Genomic DNA, 19,741 nt, shown 5'->3' with positions numbered 1-19,741 from the left:
AAGAATCGATTATTAAGGTGTTCGCTGCAAACACCCTGATAATCGATCCTTTTCCATAGGTTTAAATAACAGATCAATCGATACATCGCAAACCACGCCACGCCACTGATATCATGATGCTTCGCACTTTGTCCAGTAATACCGTGCTAAGGAAGAACGCTTTAATAGCCGTTAGACGTTGTTATATTTCCTGCAATGAAAAACGAATTCCAAATTCTGAATATTTTTCCTCCAATTTTTCAGACGATCTTTCTCAAAATTTAATCTAAATCATCAAAAAATTCAAAGTAAGATATGCATAACTTACCGCAAAAATAAATATTTTGTCGGAGAAAATCTATACAGCAGAATGCTCATACGATGTTCTTCTTTAGCACGGCATTGTCGGCCATTGTTTCAGCAACTCGTTTGAGTTTTGAGTGAGCATAGAGGAAAAGCGGTCAGATCGGTGAGGCACTTGAGGATTTTCGAAGGAGCCAGGGAGATTGGGATTTCTTTCAATCTCCCCCGGATGTTGCTCGAATAGATGTAGGATGAGCGAGTAATTTCGAGTGTCAACTCGAGCGAGGAGGGGGAACACACGCTGAAGCCGGAACAGATGAATTGGACGTATTTCTATCAAACGGAACTATGTGCATTATGACGTGAGCCCTGTTAGACACATAAGTCTAATGTGTCTCAGGGCTCACGTCGTAATGCACATAGTTCCGTTTGACAGAAATACGTCCAATTGATGAATAAAAGGGATGTGGACGCCCTCGACGCGTCGCGAGATGCCGAGCGGCGGCGGCGGTGAAAGACACAAGTGCGAAGAGAGATTGATCAGATTGATGGATCGATCGGAAACAGCTTAAAAAGAAGTGCAATCACTAAATTACCCTCCTCGACAACAGCCATGAGACACCCTCTAAATCCAGTGATTGATAAGTTAACAGCAACATGTTCGGCTCGGCTCCATCGCTCAAACCATAACTATCGTTGCCGGACTTTCGCCGCCTCCGCCCGTGTTTTGTTTCACCCCCGACGGAGCCGTTTTAAGCGTGAGATTTGAGTGCTTCGCTCATTATCAACGCCCCGCTCCCCGACGAGGGTCTCCCGCTCGGGCAGAAAAAAATAAATAAACGTTTGTTATCGTATAACCCGTAACAACTTTCAAAACTGACATCTAGCTCCACGAATTTTTTTTTATTTTATCTAATTGCGTCACTCCTCCCTCTCGTCCTGAGTCGTCCTCTGAAGCCGGATAAAAAGTCTTCGTTCGTGGAAGTCTCAAGCCTTCACTGCCGTGCTAAGGAAAAACGCTGTATGCACATTCGAGAGTTGCCAAATTTCCTTCGATAGAATGTTTATTTTTGAGGAGAGTTGTGTATACCTATTTCCTCTTGAGATTTGTAAATAATGTAGATCTGTTTGCGAGAGAAACACTCTAAAAACCGGAGGGAAAATCTTCAAAGAATTCCTTATAAATTCGTGTTTTATCCAAGGAAATTTGGCAACGTCTGAATGCTCATACAGCACTCTTCCTCATCACGGCAGTTTCCTTTCCTTACTCATTCTCAAAAGTTCATGGACCTTGGACCATCAGAGCATAGGAATTTCAGGTTTCAACATCGACCAATTCAATGGGCCTGTTGCATGCAAGAGATACAGCCGCGCGAATAGACTTTATGGAGGTTAAATGACACGAAAATTACGATGGTTACATTAAAAAAGTCTGAAATACACTCCTTACTGCGCAATTTGCATTGTTAGGAACGCGCTTTTTCAAATTTCCCGCGTCTCGGGGCAGTTTCCTAATCACCAGAAACGAGCATACGGTGGGCTCAGTGATTTCCGGAAGATGCCGAGTCGTTGTTGTTGTTGTTATTTTTTCCCTCAGTTTGTTTACAAACCCAACGTGATCTCTTATAGTGGTCCATATACGCTTTATGCGGTAACCAAATCGATCAACTTTTCAATATCCAACACAATCCTTCTACATTTCATTTCACGATATCACGAGCTCCGATTTTTAGCTTATGTTGTCAGTTTTAGTTGACCGGAAATAGCCGCGAGTTGCCGTTAATTGTTTCCGTTAGAAAACTGCCCTCAGACGCGGGAAATTTGAAAAAGCGCGTTCCTATCAACGCAAATTGCGCAGTAAGGCGAGTGTATTTCAGACTTTTTCAATGTGACCATCGTAATTTTCGTGTCATTTAACCTCTAAAAAGTCTATTCGCATGGCTGTATCTCTTGCATGCAACAGGCCCATTGAATTGCCCTTAATTCACATCATACCCAGCTTCGTGTATCTGTATTATATTTATATACCCTATTTCTAAGTTCCTCCCCTCCATCCTCTCCTCTTCGAAAGGTTATTAAATTAATTAATCGTGTGTTTCATTTACAGGTTACTTCTGGCATATCAGTGACATTCATTTGGATGAAGACCTTGGGACTAATTTCAGTAGTATGTAAACTGAACTCTTGGCATGTTTTTGCATTCATTGTCATAAATCAATGAAATTGTATGATTTGTTTTAATTTCCTCATTTATTTATTAACATTTTTACGCTTGCACTTAGCTCGAATTTTTTGAAGTGTCTGATTTCATATGGTCCTTAAAATTTTGCCGACGAAAACCGAAACTTTTGGAATGTGATTTGAGAAATTTTTGAATACGCACTTGTAACTTTTCAGCTGACCTCTAGGGGAAAAGATAGGAAAAGATTTGTCAAGTGTAAGGGTGGGATGAATGACTACCGAGGAGTACCTACCTACCCTCACCATAAAATTACAATTGACCTTTTTCTTTGAATGCACGGAATTTTATGAAACAATTCTTAAAATTTCTGCCATTTTTTAAATTATGCTCCAATACAGTATTCATAAAAAGAAGCTCGAAATTGCTTGAGAGGCTTCTCAATTTTCAAAAAAAATTCAAAAGAAGCCCTTCTTTGGACCCCTATTGGAGCTGAGAAAAGGCTCCAAAATCCTCTTTATTGATACTTTTCTCCAAAGAAATCCTTAAAGGGGTGTTTTTCTGTAACCTCTCTAAAAAAAATTCCCAACAAAAATTCCTCTAGCTCCGCTTACGGTTGAGTGAGACAACGGTTAGATTGTGATTACCCATAATTATACATATTTCAGCAAATTTAGATGAATTATATAAATGTGGCTGGTATTAGAAACTTTTTTGACCCAAATTTTTTGCGGAGAAAGGGACGTTTCAGTTTCTCTGACTGGTAAAATCGTTGCTAAGCATCGCTGCATGGGCTCGAGAATAAGAAGCAATAAATGCATCAATGCATCAGAACAGCTCCATTACGGACTCCCGCTTATTCCCAGAGGCTGGAGATGATATTTGCCTATTTGATGAGCCAGGCACGTATCCAAAAAACTTTAGGGTCCTAATAAAAACCAGCGTGCTCAATTTTTATTCAAGCTTGCATCCACTGAAAGTATATTCAATGGCATCTAATTGAAGAAGGGCTGCTTGAAGAGGATATCTAGTGCCATATACGAGGGGCAAAATTGAGAAATTCCTGCTATTTTACAAACTTTACCATGCAATTAAATATAATCCAGTCGGTAGATTATGGAAATTGCTTCCTCTTTCGTCCCAGAGAGTTTTTACTCACACGAAAATGTTTAAATCAAAAGTAATAGCAAATGAGAAATTGAAGCATCTCAATCTACAAGACGCAAAATCGCAAAAGTGAACTGAAAATAATACCAATTGTCGCACAGTTTACTTTGGCTCTTTCTTAGCTTCGAGGGCTAAAAATTTCAGAACCGTCTTTGTTTGTTCGAAGGTCTTCACCCATACTTATTTTCATCTTTTTGACGAAAGAATACAAATAGATTTTGAATGAAACATTATAATGAAACAATATTTCTCATCTTATTTCGAAAAAATCTTGGCGGATTTTAAAGTGTTCACATCGATTTGCCGGCAGTAAAATAGGCAGAGGAAAACTTGCAATGTTGCAGATTGAGGTATGAATGTTTTTCACCTTACCGTTAGTGTTGAGAACGCACTTAGAGTGTCAGCGGTAATCGTGATCCTTTGCCATCAAATCGAAGCAACACCGTCGAAGGCGCTCTGAGCAACTATTCCGCCACAGCAGTATTGCACAGTATCAGCCAGAAATGAAGGCGCCTTGCCGTGTGCAAATTAACTGGTACCGTTCACCATTGTTTATATGCCGATATGCGGCTTTTCTTTGATCGTTTATTGTAAAATTTGGCACCAGGCGGCATCTTATAACGAGAGACTTGAATTCCAACTCAATTTTTCAAAATTCGAAAATCCATGATGGTGGATGTGGCCTGAAACGCTATTTCGGCTCCTGTTCGGTTCGATCGATTCTTATGAAATTTGGTGCCAGGGCGTATATTTTGACTTTACAGTCGAATTTTCAGGCAAATTTTCAAAATTCAAAAAGCCAAGACGACGGAAGTGGCCTGAAATGCTATCTTAGCGCCTCCAAAGAGCATCCAATCTTGCGATCGTTCCATTTCAAAATGGATGTCCTCTCGGCTAATTTAGACCTTCATATCGGCGTGTTCTTCAATTTTTTGTGTGTTGGAACTGCATGCTTATTCATTCACGTATTTATTTTCTTATTCCTTTCTTTCACGCGAACCATACAATGACGCAAGATGGCAGAGCAATATTTGCAACGGTCTCTTTTCAGTATTTGCTTTAATCGATGCGTTCTTATGAATTTTTATTTAGGTCGATTTCTCCTCAGCAAAGCTGAATTGGATACTATTAATTTGGTAAATAATGAAATTTCGTGTGAATGAACCCAATTGTTGACTGGGTTTCTGCAGGATAGGAGTGATTCAAAAATAGTACATATACATGTCGATCTTGAAACTGCAAAATCCGAAAATTTTAATTAATTTATTAGACTTAGATTTTCTATTATATAACAAATCTCCCATTCTATTTCTTTCCATTTTTTCAGAGCACGTCACGCCAACAATGTATGACAACATTTTCCTTCCTGCAAAGTCCAAATATACGGGTTAAACTAGAATTAGCCTAATAATATCGGACGTTGCCTAATTTCCTCGCATGGTTTGTGCTCTTCAAAAGAAATACAAGTAATATTATTCTGTGTGGAATTTGTATCCATATTCTTTTAAATCTAAGAAAAACTCACAGAATTTTGCACGGCCTTATAATGTATAGCTCTCTGTTGATAAAATAAACCATGCTAGGAAATCAGCAAACGGGAAGTTTTACTACGTTCATTCAGGCCATAAAATCGTCGCATCTTGGTGACAGATATAATGAATCAGTAGTGATTGAGGGTCAATGAAAGAGACGTTTCCATCTGTCATATACATCAAAAGTTCTGAAGCAGACCTCGAACCAAAAAATTAGCACAATCAGTAAATTATTGTGTGCACCTGACAAGTAGTGGACAGAAATTTCAATACAAGTTTCTCTCAAAACTACATTTTTCCTAAACTCCGAACTTCAAACCGCCGTAGCTCTGATTGGATTTGACGTTTTAGAAGTTTTTCGTCCCGAGGTTCTTGTGGAACGGAACGCTCCTCTATGCTCTGAATAACTCAATTTTTAGATGTTGTAAGTTGAAATCCTTTCATTCGCAGACTGTGACACATGTATATTTTTTTCTTTACTTTTTCTCTCTATAAGTGTAATAGTGATACATACAACCCTGTCGGAGAGAACAGGAGCGAGAAAAAATCCCTCGTGAAAAAAAAATAAAAATAAAAAACATACCTCTGCGGTGACAAACGGCATAAAATCAACCAGACTATGACACGGCGTGGGCGCAAAAAAAGGTAAATTTAGCTGATTGCAAGTCATAAATTAACTAGAATACCCCCCTTCTCGACAAAACTCTCATCCAAGAGTTTCTCTTTGCAATTGGCTGTACGCCATGCCACGCCGTAATTCGAGATGCATTCCATCATGATCGTTAAACATTACCAACATGTTCGAGGACTATTCATTACAATTTTAAACTAGCTCACCGCTCATGGTCTGCACGGATCCTGAAAAATAATTATCTTTATAAATTTCCCTGATGAGCCGCAATCCGCCTGTAACACGCATGGCTCGATTATCTACAAATCTGATACCACCATGAGCTGACCAGAGGAGTTGCCACAGGACAAGTAAATTACGAGAGATGAAACTTAAACTGTAAAATCATCACGCATGTGTATAATTTCCTTAAAGAGGTGACAGAGTTGGACTTTTGGCCTCCAGTTCTATTGTATACATCGCGATGAGGTTCTTTGTATTCGATAAAGATGATGCAAGTGATGCTAGGATCCCAAAATACTTATTTTTCTTTATGACCGTTTAATTTGCAAATACAGTAATTTTAGTGGGTTTCAAACCCGTGTCATGGTAATCATCATCGATTTTACTATTTTATCAGTTATACTAAGCCGGTCGGGATGAATTCGCATGAATCGGGAAAATTTGGGAGCCACTATAAAATAAATAATAAATGATACTACAAATACATGATGAAAAGGGGTTCCTTGACCAGGATGAATAGTGAGATGAATCGGGTAAAATCGGGTTTAAAAGGGTTGCGTAGGGAGAATCGTGACAAATAGAGTGTATCAGGATCGTGTATAAGTTATTCTGGTATGAATTGAGATGAGATGGGAAAATTGGGATAAATCTTGAAAAATACTGATAAATCTTATTCGATATAATAACCTAAACATCTAGTACCAATAAACTATAAATTCAAGATGAAGATTACATGTTTTATTAGTTTTTTGCATGACTTCAGTGATTTTTATCGTAAAGAATAGAAGTTGCACGATCCTAACGACATTAAAATGCCCTTGGTTCCTTTTTGCAAAATGCAATTCACTTATTCTTGCCCCTGTTCAACTCACGATTTTACTCCCCTAAAACGTTTCTGAGTTTACTGTCATGATGCAAGTGAAACTATTGGCGGGTTATTAGAGTGACAGACTGAAAGGCTTCCTCATACGTTTGTCTAGATTGTTGGCGAGGCCCGCAAAGGCCCTCGGGGAAGTATGGGGATCACAACTGCGACAGTTCTCGGAACCTGGTCGAGTCAGCCGTCCACGCCATGAGGCAGAAGCATGGAGATAACGTCGAATTCGTCCTCTGGACAGGGTAAGTCTCAAACTCTTCGAGTTCTCTTCTTAGTGCTTTTGTTTTGATGTGTTTCTTTGATGTCCATTCGTCGCTCTAGCTCCCGAAAGAAAAGAGTAAACAGATAATGCTGCCCTCCGGTCTCTCAGTTCCTCGCAGTGCATCTGTCGGCAAAACCTGTCATCGGGGATCGAGACCCGAGAAAGCAAACGGAAAACCGCTAAAGCACATCTTTCACTCACAGTCCCGTTTTGTATTCAAACTCAGGATTTGCCAGCACGTGACATTCGTGATTTTCTGTCGCCTTGTCGCGAGGAAGGACCCCCCTTCATACCCTATGACTAGATATTGTCACAGCAAGAATCATTCCTGCCGCTGAGCATTTAAGTATTGTCAAAATCGGCCAGGATAATCGTTTTGAAGAACTCTCTAGCCATCTCCATCTATCTCGCCGAATTCCGTTCGATAATGCCGTACGTAACACGCAAAGGTAAACATGACGGCTAAAGCCTGTGTCACACTATCAAAGCTAGCCATCAAAATATCAAGGTCAGGTTTTGTGATTGGCTTATTCGATTACTTGGACCAATCATAGCTTTTGACCTTGACATTATGATGGAGTATTTTGATAGTGTGACATAGGCTTAAGAGAGATTCCCGCGGACCGCGGGGTGAGCACAAAAATTAGCTTTCTAATGCTCGAGTTGCATAGAAGTCTATGGTGAGTTGTCACTTCCTCTCGGCTGTCAGGACACGATGAGAATTGAATCGGGGCGTGCAGAAACCGCTAATGTCCATTTTTCCAGTCTTCGGTTTTTTTGAGTTAATAATACTTTTAAAGAGTTCATATAACCATTAAAGTGATGAAAGGACTTGTTTTGGGATTAAGGTAACCCGGAGACGAGTATTAACGTCACTTTTGTGGTTGCATCCAACTCCGAAAAGAATTATCAACTCAGAAAAACTGCAGACTAGAAAAATGGATATCAGCGGTTCTTGCACGTCCCGATTCAGTTGAGATTAGCGCGCGAAAAAAAAATTATTTTACTAATGATTCATCAGCAGGGCACCACGCTTCATGGTTGAAATTTGACGCTATTTACTTAGCGCTTATGGAAAATTACATTAAATTAAATGCACATTTTTCAAGGTGAGCAGACTGCGATGCAACGTGGGCTTCTCACCCAGCTCGTGTTAATTCCGGAATCACTTTGAAAAGGATGTATGTCAATAATTCATTCTACAACTCTGCCGTGCTAAGGAAGAACGCCGTATGAACCTTCAGGCGTTGCCAAATTTCCTTCGATAAAACGCGAATTTCCTGGTAAATTTATGAATATTTTCCTCCCAATTTTCCGGATAATTAAGTTTGCAATTTTGTTTTGTTTGTTTTTGTTTTGTTTTGTTTTGTTTTGTTTGCACTCTGAAAATTCAAAGGAAAAATATTCATAACTTCATAAAAAAATAAACATTTTATCGAAGGAAATTTGGCAACTCTCGAATGTTCATACGGCGTTTTTCCTTAGCACGGCAGAACTCTCCATTGATTCGCAATGCACTTCCAAAAAACTCGAAAAAACTCGAAATCCTTATCGACGAAGAGGTGTATTTCACTCACTTTTCGCGCTCCTCAGAATTTTGATGAAAGTTTTATCACTCGAAGGTTGGTTTTAGAAAGTGGTAGGAATATCCTTTCCGCGTCGTTTGAATAATATCCGGAAGTAGTTGCATCCGTAAATAGAATTGTTTTACATTTCTTGCTGAACATTTCGTCGAGCACTCTCCCGATTTCCATACGCTCAGAAATATTTACTCAGCGAGGGCAGTGAAAGTTTTGCTCCGACTTCAATCATGACTTTTATAATTTAAAGAATTCCTCCCGCGAACATTCAACCTTTAAAGGATTGGCTTATTAAAATGTATTATCTTCTTTTTTATAAATTCTTGATTTACCGCCGGTATTAATAAAGAGTGTGGAAGATGAAGTGTCTTCCAATTTGACTTTGAAATGAGTCATATTTTTCAAAGACTTCTCCCTTCTCGAAGTTTTAAACATCTTTTTAGGCAAATAGAATTTGGACTTATCTCAACTTTGCGACCAAGTATACGAGTGCACTGTGAGCCAGTCAGATCTATTCTCTTGAACATTTTCCAGCTCGCACTCTCTCATGAAATAGAGACCTGAAACTCCTCATAACCGGAACGTCGTGCACTATTGTCGATTAAGGAGTGAATATTCTGCAATGTATCAACACGTGAGGAAGGGACTACGTTTACATATCTCCAATTGCTCTTTTGATAGAAAGGTAGCATCAGTATAGTTTTGAAAAGGAGACAATCTCAGGCCACGGGGCATCTTACATGCATCATACAATCATCGAACGATAGTCATAACCTCTGTCATCATTTACGCGTATAATGTTCCTTTATTCAACTAAAAAGGTAGGCTGCATCTTGATTAATTTTAAGAAAATAGGACTCCTTCACAGATTGTGGAGGATGGATCTTGACAAAAAGTTGTTTGGTTACCTATAACTCTCATACAAATATTTTGAGAGTTTTGACATGAGTGAAAGTTTTTTTCTTGAACATTGATAGTAATCTGACTTGTAGGGAAATTATTGAATTTACACCAATGAAACAAAAGATTTATCAAAATCTTCCGTTCGTGGTTTTTCGATCCTTTTATAAATCACATTAAAAAGATATAATTTTTCGAATTAAAGTTTGGTACTTCCATAAAGTTACAAGATTCTTTAAAATTCAAGGACAATAATTTACATCATGCGAGTGAGACTATTATTTACTCTGTGTGTATTTGAATTTTTAAAATAAAGGCACCTTTATGAACCTATTATAAAGCCTTTAATCTCATTCATTATTTTCGATTACACTCTCAACTGCCGGGTCACAAATTGTTTTTTAAAAAAACACTGGAAGGATGACTAAATCCTTTTTACAGAGAATCATCTCGTAAAACTTTGAAACCGTTTTGTGAGGACACAAAAGTGGCTCCTTTGGGTGTAATAGAGCTCTGGACTATAAGACTTCCTTATAGTGATAAATGACTCAATTACCCCGGGTGGCGCTTCATTTTTATACCCGCATGGAATTCCATCCATTCACGTACAGAATATTTTACGGTGTATTCATGCTTAGCAATTTTTTTGCAACACCGTCTTCATAGGTCCTACCTATTATTTTCTCCCAAATTTTAATTTTTCCCGGCATCTTCTTTCATACATTATATTTGCATTAACAATAATTACGAAGGAAACTTTAAAATCATGTTCACGTGCCGCCCGGGTTGTATGGGGCCGGTACCTACGAGCTTTAGATTACAAAGTCTTAGAAAGTCTAGAAATACAGAAAGCTACAAAGCTTAGAAGTCTACAAATACATATTAAACAAAGAATCAGACATTAAATTGGAAAAAAGAAAGAATTTAGTCAACACAACTTTTCTCCAAAATCTGAACAACACCTCAATTGCAGCATAAAGCGGATCATCAAGAGTTCACGCCTCGCACCCAGCGCGCCTTCAATTTTACGGACGCAACACGGACATCCGTCAAGCACGAATAGTTGTATCTCTGCGCCGTCAGCAAAGCGTGTCCCATTCCTTACTCTATTTCCATATTGTGTTGGTTCTAGTTATTTTACTAGTTGATTTTTTTGAGGGTCCGCTGAGAATTTTCTGACTGAAGCTTCTGATGAGGAATGAAATATCGACGGTGTAAGTCGGCAATCGCATAACTCGGTTTGTGACGTTGCAAATTTCCTGTCATACTTCATGTTTTAAACGAAAAACTACTCAACGGAAATTCTTTAAAACAACCGTGATTTTTCTTCTCTGTGCGAAAAAATTCTGCAAAATCTCCAGGGAATGATATCAATTTGTTCTCCTTTAAAAAAATAACATAGAGGCGGAGATTTTCCGACACCGCAAACGAGATATGTGATTGCGGACTTACGCCGTCGATACATGTTCTTTTGACGGTGCACCTCTCATTCAGTTTCCAGATGCCACTTCCAAAAGGTTTTTACGTTTTTTATCATTCATCTCTTGAGCGTTCTTTTAGCCCTCTGTACACTTTGATGAATAAACAAAGGAACAATAGACTTGGCCCGAGTGCTATCCTCTCGAAATGAGCTGGCGTAAATCAGATAAAAGTCGTGATATTCAAAAATATAGAGTGCTAACTGGTAGACTGCCACCTCCACCGGGCGTCAATTTTTAAACAGTTACACTCGAGCGTATATTTTTGAACGCACCTCAAAACTTTCCTCTTGAAAGTTGCGCACTTTCTCACGCAAGTGGCGACGGCGGGCGAGAGGAGCGCGGGAAAGTTGGCGGGTCTTCCAGGGAAAGTTGATGGGAGCTAAAAAGGAAATTATGTCGAAATAAGACGAATACAGAATTTTATCGGGACTGTTCCGCACCTCGGCCCGGCACCGCTCGACGCTTTTAAGAGTTTCGCGCCGAGCCCAGTCAGTTAATGGTTAACCAAGCGACTTTTGTTTATTAACTCTTATCCGATTTTGAAGTTGGCTCTATTTCTCTAACCTCTTCCGCCCCGTCTACCCTTCTCGCATCGATCAAACAGCTTTTATTCCGCTCGCGTTACTAATTAACAAGATAGAAATTAGACCCGCGACTTTGTTCGCAGGAGCTCATTCCGAATCGTCAATGGCTATTCCCTTTCCTTTCATCCTTCTCTTCCCTCGCCTTCTCTCTCCTCCTTTCCGTTCTATCCCTCCCCCAGCTCTTCGACTTCATCTCAAACGAACCGATTTTCTTCCAAAACACGTAAGCGCCAATCTCTGTTTTGGTGGTAGAGAAATTGTTTTTTCTTTGTTTTCTCTGGTATAATCAATCATATCTGATTTCAAAATGGATTGCATTTTGTAAAAAGGAACCAGAAACATTGCAATGTTGCTAAAATTTAGCAACTTCATCCTTTGCAATCAAATTACTGAAATCATGAAAAAATATGAAATTTACATGTGTTTTAATTTTTAGTTTTAGCGAGTAACATAGAAACTGATAATAGATAATCAGATTTTCCTTCCTAGACAAAAGAAGTTGCACAATCTTAGCAACATTGCAATGCTCCTGGTTCCTTTTTGCAAAATGCAATCCAAATAGCCCTCTATAAGAACATACACTTTTTGGAATTTGAAGATTGTCAACCAAGCGAATGAGACGGCTTTTCGTGTTTTCCTCTCAGTCCCAATTTTGGCGTAAGCTTTTTTTATGTTTAAACCAGTTTTCAGTGATTTATGTATATTGTAGAAGAGTTGTGGTCAGAAACTTGAAATTTAAAGAAAACCCCGACTTGGCACAAAGTTAAGGTGGATTATCTGGCCAGCATTACAAGTTGCGGGTTACTCGGACCGTCTTAAACAGAAAGGAACCAAGCCACATCAGCTATTGCCAAATTGAACAGGGCACTTAATTTTTTTACGTGAGAACGTTTGCACGGATTCCCTCAAAAATGTTACAGAATTTGCTTCGTACTAAGGAGAAAATTCACTGAAATTTACATGAAAATCCGCACAACCGTTATGATGTAAAAAATTGAATTGCCCAATCAAATTTGGCAATAGATGATGCGGCTTGGTTCCTTTCTGTTTAGCGCGGTCCACTTGTCCTCGAGTTTAAAAGGGCAGTGGATTGAATCCTGCAAGACCTTGGTAACTCGGTCGGTTGTAAAGTGCCAAACTGCCAGTCAATCTTGGATCGACACGACGTTGGTTGGCATCTCTCATTAATGAAGTCGAACCTGGGGAGCAGACGTGACAGAAAGCACACTAAAAGGTAATTTGGGTTGCGGGATAGCGCGGCGCAACTTGGGAATTTAGGCGCAGTCGGGCTGGCTTTTCCGCCCTCAGTATGAATTTATTTGCATATCTGTTGGGTTAATTATCTCAGATTAGCTAGTGCCATGGAGGGGGTTAAAGTTGATCGAATTCGAGGCTATGAATATGCGTGAAATATATAATTTGATAAAAGTTTCATATTGATTCCTCACGCCGAGAGAGTTGCAGAGAGGGTCGTCTACTGAAAAGGGAAGGATGGATCTTGTTCAAGAGCAAAGCCACGAAAGTGTGCGAAACACTTTCTCTAGCTTTTCAAGTTCTCGCTTCTTTTTACGCCTTTATTTCTAATGAGATGCCTCACTGTATTTCATGATGAGCATTGAGAAGGACTTGTAAGTATCTTGGGAAGTAAAGTATTTAAATTTTTGATGGTGGTTGCTCACATTTACTTTCTTTCATCTCATTACCGACTGACAACACTGAAAAAAAAATCTCAATGTATTTACCAAGAAAAGGGTAAAATTATCAAGAATTCAGGGTTCTATTTGATCCCAGTTTTTTCGTTGGTAAAATTACCATTTATGGAATTAGTAGTTTTACCGAGAAATCTCGGTAAAATTATTGATCTTTCTCGGTAATTTTACTGGACCTTGGTAAAAGCACCAATATTTTTCATCGACTATGGTAGAATTACCGAGATAAAATGGCAAAGTTACCAGGAGTTGATTACCAATAAAAGTGGTATTCTTACCTTAAAAAAAACGGTAAAAATACCGGTTTTTAGGTAAGTTTACCAGTCCGTCTTGGTAAAATTACCAAAAATTGGTAAAAAAGTGAGATGGTAAAGGTACCAACGGACCTTGGTAAAAACGCCGAGAATTTTTTTTCAGTGTAAAGTATTTTTACAATTCTAGTCCCACGCTGAAAATTAAATTAAATAAGTAGAGGAATATCTAACACCCGACGAGATTAGGAGTGCGTGGATGTACTACCGGCTTAAAGTTTTTGATGCCAATGTTGATGGACTTGGAAAATCAAAGGGGTCAAACACCAAAACGATCTCTACGCCTGTCGGGTGGAATGTCGCGAATAGATATCAGAATTCGCGATCTTATCAAATGAGATCCGGTCCCATTGTGCGAGACGACGAAGTTTCCGAAAAAGGGAAAGGAAAAAGAAAAACACCACAAATATCATCAATATCTTTCACTATTTCCATCCGCCATTATTTCCTTTTTCGTTTGATAAATTATACAAAGCTCGAAGAAAAAAATTTATCGTTGGAACGGGGGACGTGTGCTGTGCCCACCTCCCCCCGCGAGCGTCCTACAGGTTTTTCTCACTGGAGTTTTATCCTTTGGTAGAGCCCATTTAATTGTGAGAGAAAGTGAGCTTCGTCGTCTAAACTCTCTTCCCCGGAGTGAACAAGCTGTCACTGATACGACGCTAATAAGCCGCTGATATTATTGAATGCCATTTCACAGCGAAAGGGTCAGATAGCGAGAGGAATAAAAATCGGAGGGTTGGGTTGGATCCGACGCACAATGACTCCAGTTAATAGGAGAGGCAGGACAAACTTTGGAAACTTTAAACGCTTATAACTATCCGTTCGTACAAAACTTTGAGGTTCTATAAGTGGTTTCATTGGTTTTCTCGAAAAATTTTCTGCTTAAAGTACCCCTTGAAATGTAAAATGTGACGGAGTAAACATAAAAATTTGCAGTTTGAGTCGAAAATTTCATATCCGACCTCTCTAATTAACTCGATCCACTGTGCGACGCGGGACGAGAACGAGGATTATTGCCGCCGATAAAACACTGGTCCCCCGCGTTTATTGGAGCATACGCTTTTGAGCGGCTTTATTTGCAGTTTACAGGCTCGCAATGAAGCTGTTATTCTTGGTAAGCTCAACTGGGAGCAAACGGATCGATTTCATGCGTTCTGCATCTATTCTTTTCAGCCGGCTCATTTCATCACCTTCCGGCCGAGGCATCACGAGCGCCATGAGACGTTTAAAAATTTCCGCCGCCATTTTCTTTTTTTATTGAGCGGTATTCTGCCGTGCTAAGGAAAAACGCCGTATGAGCATTCGAATGTTGCCAAATTGCTTCTCAGAAAATGTAATATCTGAAGCCAGTTATGCATGTTTGTCCTCGAAATTTTCATAAACTTTAGATCAAATTACGGACTAAATTCCTCCAAAATATTGGGAGAAAAAAGTGCAGAAACATTCCTGAAAATTCGAGATCTCTCGGAGGTGATTTGGCAACGCCTGAGGGCTCATACGGCGCACACTGGCGGGTGGGCGGAAAAAATTCAGGAGGTGGACAAATTTTTTTCCAACCCAGAAAGCAAAAGTATCTGGATGATTTTGTAGCTTATGCTACAGACTATCAAGTTGTAGCATCAATTTTATTTATTCCTCCCTCAAAGATTTTCAAACAGACCCTTGTCGGGCATCGAAGAAAATAGCTACTTTTGGTGCTAAAGTAGTCATCGCCTATAAGTCAATAGGAAGATTTTTTTTTTCAAAAACCGACATTATACTCTGTAAGTGCGTAGTCTAAGCTACAAAATCATATATTAACATGCTCATAAAAATCTCTTATTCGTGCCAATATTGACACTTGAACATAGGTGGAGAAAATGTCGAGTTTTTTTTGTTTTAGATTTCATTTTAAAAAAAGCTCCACTGAGCTCCACTTTGAGACTTATATAGGCTCATAGGTAATAGTCTGAAGAGTGAATGGTGAAAAAAGATTTTGCAGATAGCTGCAGGTTTGAGTGCTAGAGAGGTTTTAGTGAGCGTAGGTGCGAGTTGGGAGATGAGAAATTAGGCGCGTCGCACTGCAACACGTCGCGTCGCTCTGATAAGACTCTTTCAGCGATGACATTTTATCTCATTTTTGACCTAATCTAAGGAATATGGACACGATACGGAATCAAAAAACCTTTTAAACAATGACTTCTCCTAGTGATGGGCATGTCATGGGTCAAGATACCGGGCATTTAGTCGGCGATTTATACCTTCGAAAGAAGCTCGATGTTTACGATTGCACGCGGATCTATGCAATGCTTTATTTGCAGAATATAACGTGGTAAAGTTTATTGAAAGCAAACACAAGAATTTAAGTGACAGACATAAGAAGCTTGTCATTGCAGAATTGAAAAAACGATTTGTTCCTCACTTTAAAAGCAAGTAGAAGCAAGTGCATCGAACACTGGGAAAAAAAGTCGCTTGGGGATCTAGAGTTCAGACTCTTGAAAACAATGACAAGAAAAAATACTCATGATTCAATCGGATTTTGCTTCAATCGAGAACCAATCCTCTTGATTTAGGCGGATTTCTTTTTGATCCAAGCAAAAATCCGATTGGATCAAGAGTATTTTTTCTTGTCATTGTTTTCAAGAGTCTGGACTCTAGATCCAAGCGACTTTTTTTTCCAGTGAATAAGAAAATACTTCGAGTTAAAATCTAAAAAAGTGGCTCATTTCCAATGCCTATACAATTTATGGTTTCAAGAAATTGTAATTTGGCAATGAATTACTTATTTTCGTTCCTATACACATTTTTAACAGTATTTGTCAGGACAGTTTCGACATCATTTACTTATTGCAGTCCATTTCATGTGCGAGTTGCTCAACAGTTGTGAAGGGGGGGGGGGGAGGTTGGTGTTTACAACTTTAATAATGATTTCCGATAATCAAGTGATCATACCAAACTACTACTGGCCATGTTTTAAGCATTTCAACAATTTGGAATTATTGCCGCAAAAGCGTGACTACCCGCCAGTGTGCGGCGTTCTTCTCTAGCATGCAGTGGTGTGGCGTGAATTGCGATATCTCGATTGTTATGCCATTCAAACCTATGGAAAAGGATCGATAAACAGGGTGTTCGCAGCGAACACCTTAATAATCGATTCTTTACCATGGGTTTAAATTGCATAACAATCGACATATCGAAATTCACGCCACGCCACGGCAGCATGGCAGTATTTTTGGTTGAATCTGCTCGATCGAAAATGTCACTGATTTTCATCGGCAGCGCAAAGAAAATGCAGTGAAATTTTCGGACAGCTGCGTTGAACAATTTCTCTGAAACCCGAAATGGCGGTGGAAATTTTTAAACGTCGCATGGCACTTGTGATACTTGGTCCGGAAGGTGACGATTACAAGACGACTCGGTCAAATTGAGCTTGCGCTGCCTTGAGTGGCGGCCGTGACGTATTTAAGTGGCGCGCGGGGATTGGATGAGGGTCTACGTCAATTTTGGTCGCGGGGGCCGCTTGAAAGCAAACTTGCGCCGCGCTCGGGTCGAGATGGAGTTGGAGTTGCGGTCACTGTACAGAGCAGTGGCGTCGCGTGCTTTGCGATCGATCGATATTCTCCCATTTGAAGCTGTGGTAAAGAATCGATCATTAAGGTGTTCTCTACAAAAACCTTGTTTATCGATACTTTTCCATAGGTTTAAATGGCCGATCAATCGATATATCGCAAAGCGCGCCACGCCACTGGTACTGAGAGACCGGACCTCGACTCGAAGGCAACGTTCACCCCAATCCTGGTCAGTTCACACGCTGCAGCGCCGCACGGTGGATCCAGCCAATGAGAAATGTCGGACATGAATTTTGTTCACTTGAACTACAAATTTCCACGTTTATTTTGTCAGTTTTTAAATTTTGAGGGGAACTCCTTGAAGTAAACTGTACGAGAAAACCAGTACGACTATTTTTAGGGTCCTCACAATCTTGTAATAACGGAGTTATAAGCTTTTCAAGTTTCCAAATTTTGTCCGACTTATTTTATTGACTCGATCCATTGTGCGCTGCTTGGACGGAGCAGAGGTTAAATACGTGTAGAGTGTACAGTTGCCGTGCTGAGGAGGGACACCGTATCAACGTTCGAGAGTTGCCAAATTCCGGCCGGTTGAAATTTTAGATGTCAAAAGTTATGCATCATATTTACCTTTGAAATCGTCAGATATGTTAGATCAAAGTACGAGCAAAATTATCCGAGGAGTTGAATAAAAATATTTAAAATTTCCGCAGAAAACTTGGAATTTATTGAAAGGAATATGACTCTGAATATGGGTCTAAAGGCTCAATCGGCGTTTTTCCTTAGCACGGCAGTATAGAGTAGCTTAGTCACACTCAGAAACATGGTGTAACTCACATTGGTTCACAAACTTGGGTAAATTTTGCAATTGAGAGCTTTGATTACTGGTAGCGGTTAGGTTAAAACACGTGATGCGACTATTCGAGCATGTGAGTAGTGTGGTGTGGTATCTTCTCTATTTGAAGGCACCTCTTCAACGGTCAAATGCGACTCACAATCAGTGAAGTCGATAGTGGCGCATTGAGGCGCAGCATAACTTGTTGAGTGAGAGTAAACATTTAAAAGTGAACTAATGGTTAACTCACTGATAAATAAGAATAAACATTTAAACAAAAATATTCAAATGCATCATTGAGATGCCTGGGACTTCATTCCAAATAAAATTAACATATTTAAAATGGTACAATTTTTAGGTAGCTCTCAATTAACCCTAGAATTTGTGGAAGAAAAATGTTCAGTACAGACAAAACTGGACATCGAACTTTTCTGGCTCGAGTGACCAAAATTTTCGGACTTAGAGACCGACTTCTGGTCCAGCTAACCAAAATTCAGTTCCTTCAGTTATAAAACTTTGAGTCCCTGAATCAAAATGACTTGATATTTAGTAGAAAGAAAGATTGAGGCTCTGTGACCGAATTTTTTTCTTAGTAATTCATATTAGTCAGTGATCCAAAATAACGAAGGTGCGGACCTCTCCAGCATGACTGCGTCTTTGACAGAGTCAAAGAGAAATTTTAAAAAAGTAATTTAGAAGAGAAATTTCAGTGTCATACATGAAAAAGAACACGTTCCACGGAACTTTTTCCATCACAGAATACAGAATACCAAAACTCCCCATTGCAAGTCTCTTTCCGTACCTTTTTCTTTTAACTCACTTCCACACAGAGGCGAACAAGGCGACGTCGCACAGTAGATAGAATCAATTGGAGAGGTCGGACAGGAAATTTTTAGCTGAAGAGGCAAATTTTGATGTTAATTTCGTCACATTTTAAAGTTTAAGGGGTGCTTTCAGAAGAAAATTTCACGAGGAAACCAATAAAACCACTTTTAGAGCCTCAAAGTTTTGTATAAACGGAGTTATAAGCGTTGAAAGTTTCCAAATTTTGTCCGACCTCTCCTATTGACTCGATCCAGTGTGCGTCGAGCAATGGCGACACCCACTCAAAAGTTTCAAGTCTTCGGCACTAAGAATCCCAATACAGAGCCAAAAGTTCCATGCCCTTTCTATTTCCAAATTCCAGGGCGAACAAGTTTCCTGCGTGATTAAATACTTGTGTCTCCTCTTTCCTTGTGAATTTTGCGCTCAAGTCGGAGACGATATTATTGTCATTTGGAGCCGAACGACCAGGCATGTGTCAGGCCGAGACTTCTCTCCGAGGCGGCGTTTTAAATACTCTGTTTTCTTAACTTGGCGTAATCTCCAGCTCTTTGAATCTATTCATCAAAGGCTTTTCGATCATTGTGTGGAAGTGACCCGATAAGGGATGAAGGAAGAAGGGGCGGCTCGTAGGCCGGGAGTTTAAAGCTCTCGACGCAAGGCAAGGCGTTGCGTTGCCTGTCGTTACGCTATCGCAGCAGCTTCGTGTCGCTGAAAAACAGGCTCCCTCGAAAGTTGCAAGAATGTGTGCGTTATCCGAGGGATTTCCTCCATTAATCATTATCGAGCGGGTATCGCCGTGAAATCTGGCAACGA

The 19,741-nt window shown here is 39.7% G+C and overlaps 1 protein-coding gene across 2 annotated transcripts in view; it reads left to right on the top strand.

Annotated features, from left to right (window-relative positions):
- Positions 1-19,741, top strand: part of LOC109034134 (acid sphingomyelinase-like phosphodiesterase 3b) — a 165,059-nt gene that overhangs the window by 93,085 nt on the left and 52,233 nt on the right. For both annotated transcript variants that reach the window (XM_072298883.1, XM_072298882.1), the window contains exons 3-4: positions 2,390-2,449; positions 6,994-7,132. In XM_072298883.1, the coding sequence (XP_072154984.1) occupies positions 2,390-2,449; positions 6,994-7,132 (199 nt within the window). The remainder of the gene's footprint in view (positions 1-2,389; positions 2,450-6,993; positions 7,133-19,741) is intronic.

This window comes from Bemisia tabaci, chromosome 3 (assembly GCF_918797505.1).
Source record: "Bemisia tabaci chromosome 3, PGI_BMITA_v3".
NCBI classification, from domain to species: Eukaryota; Metazoa; Arthropoda; class Insecta; order Hemiptera; family Aleyrodidae; genus Bemisia; species Bemisia tabaci.
The sequence above is the reverse complement of the archived record's forward strand: the minus strand, read 5'-3'. Positions and strand labels throughout refer to the sequence as shown.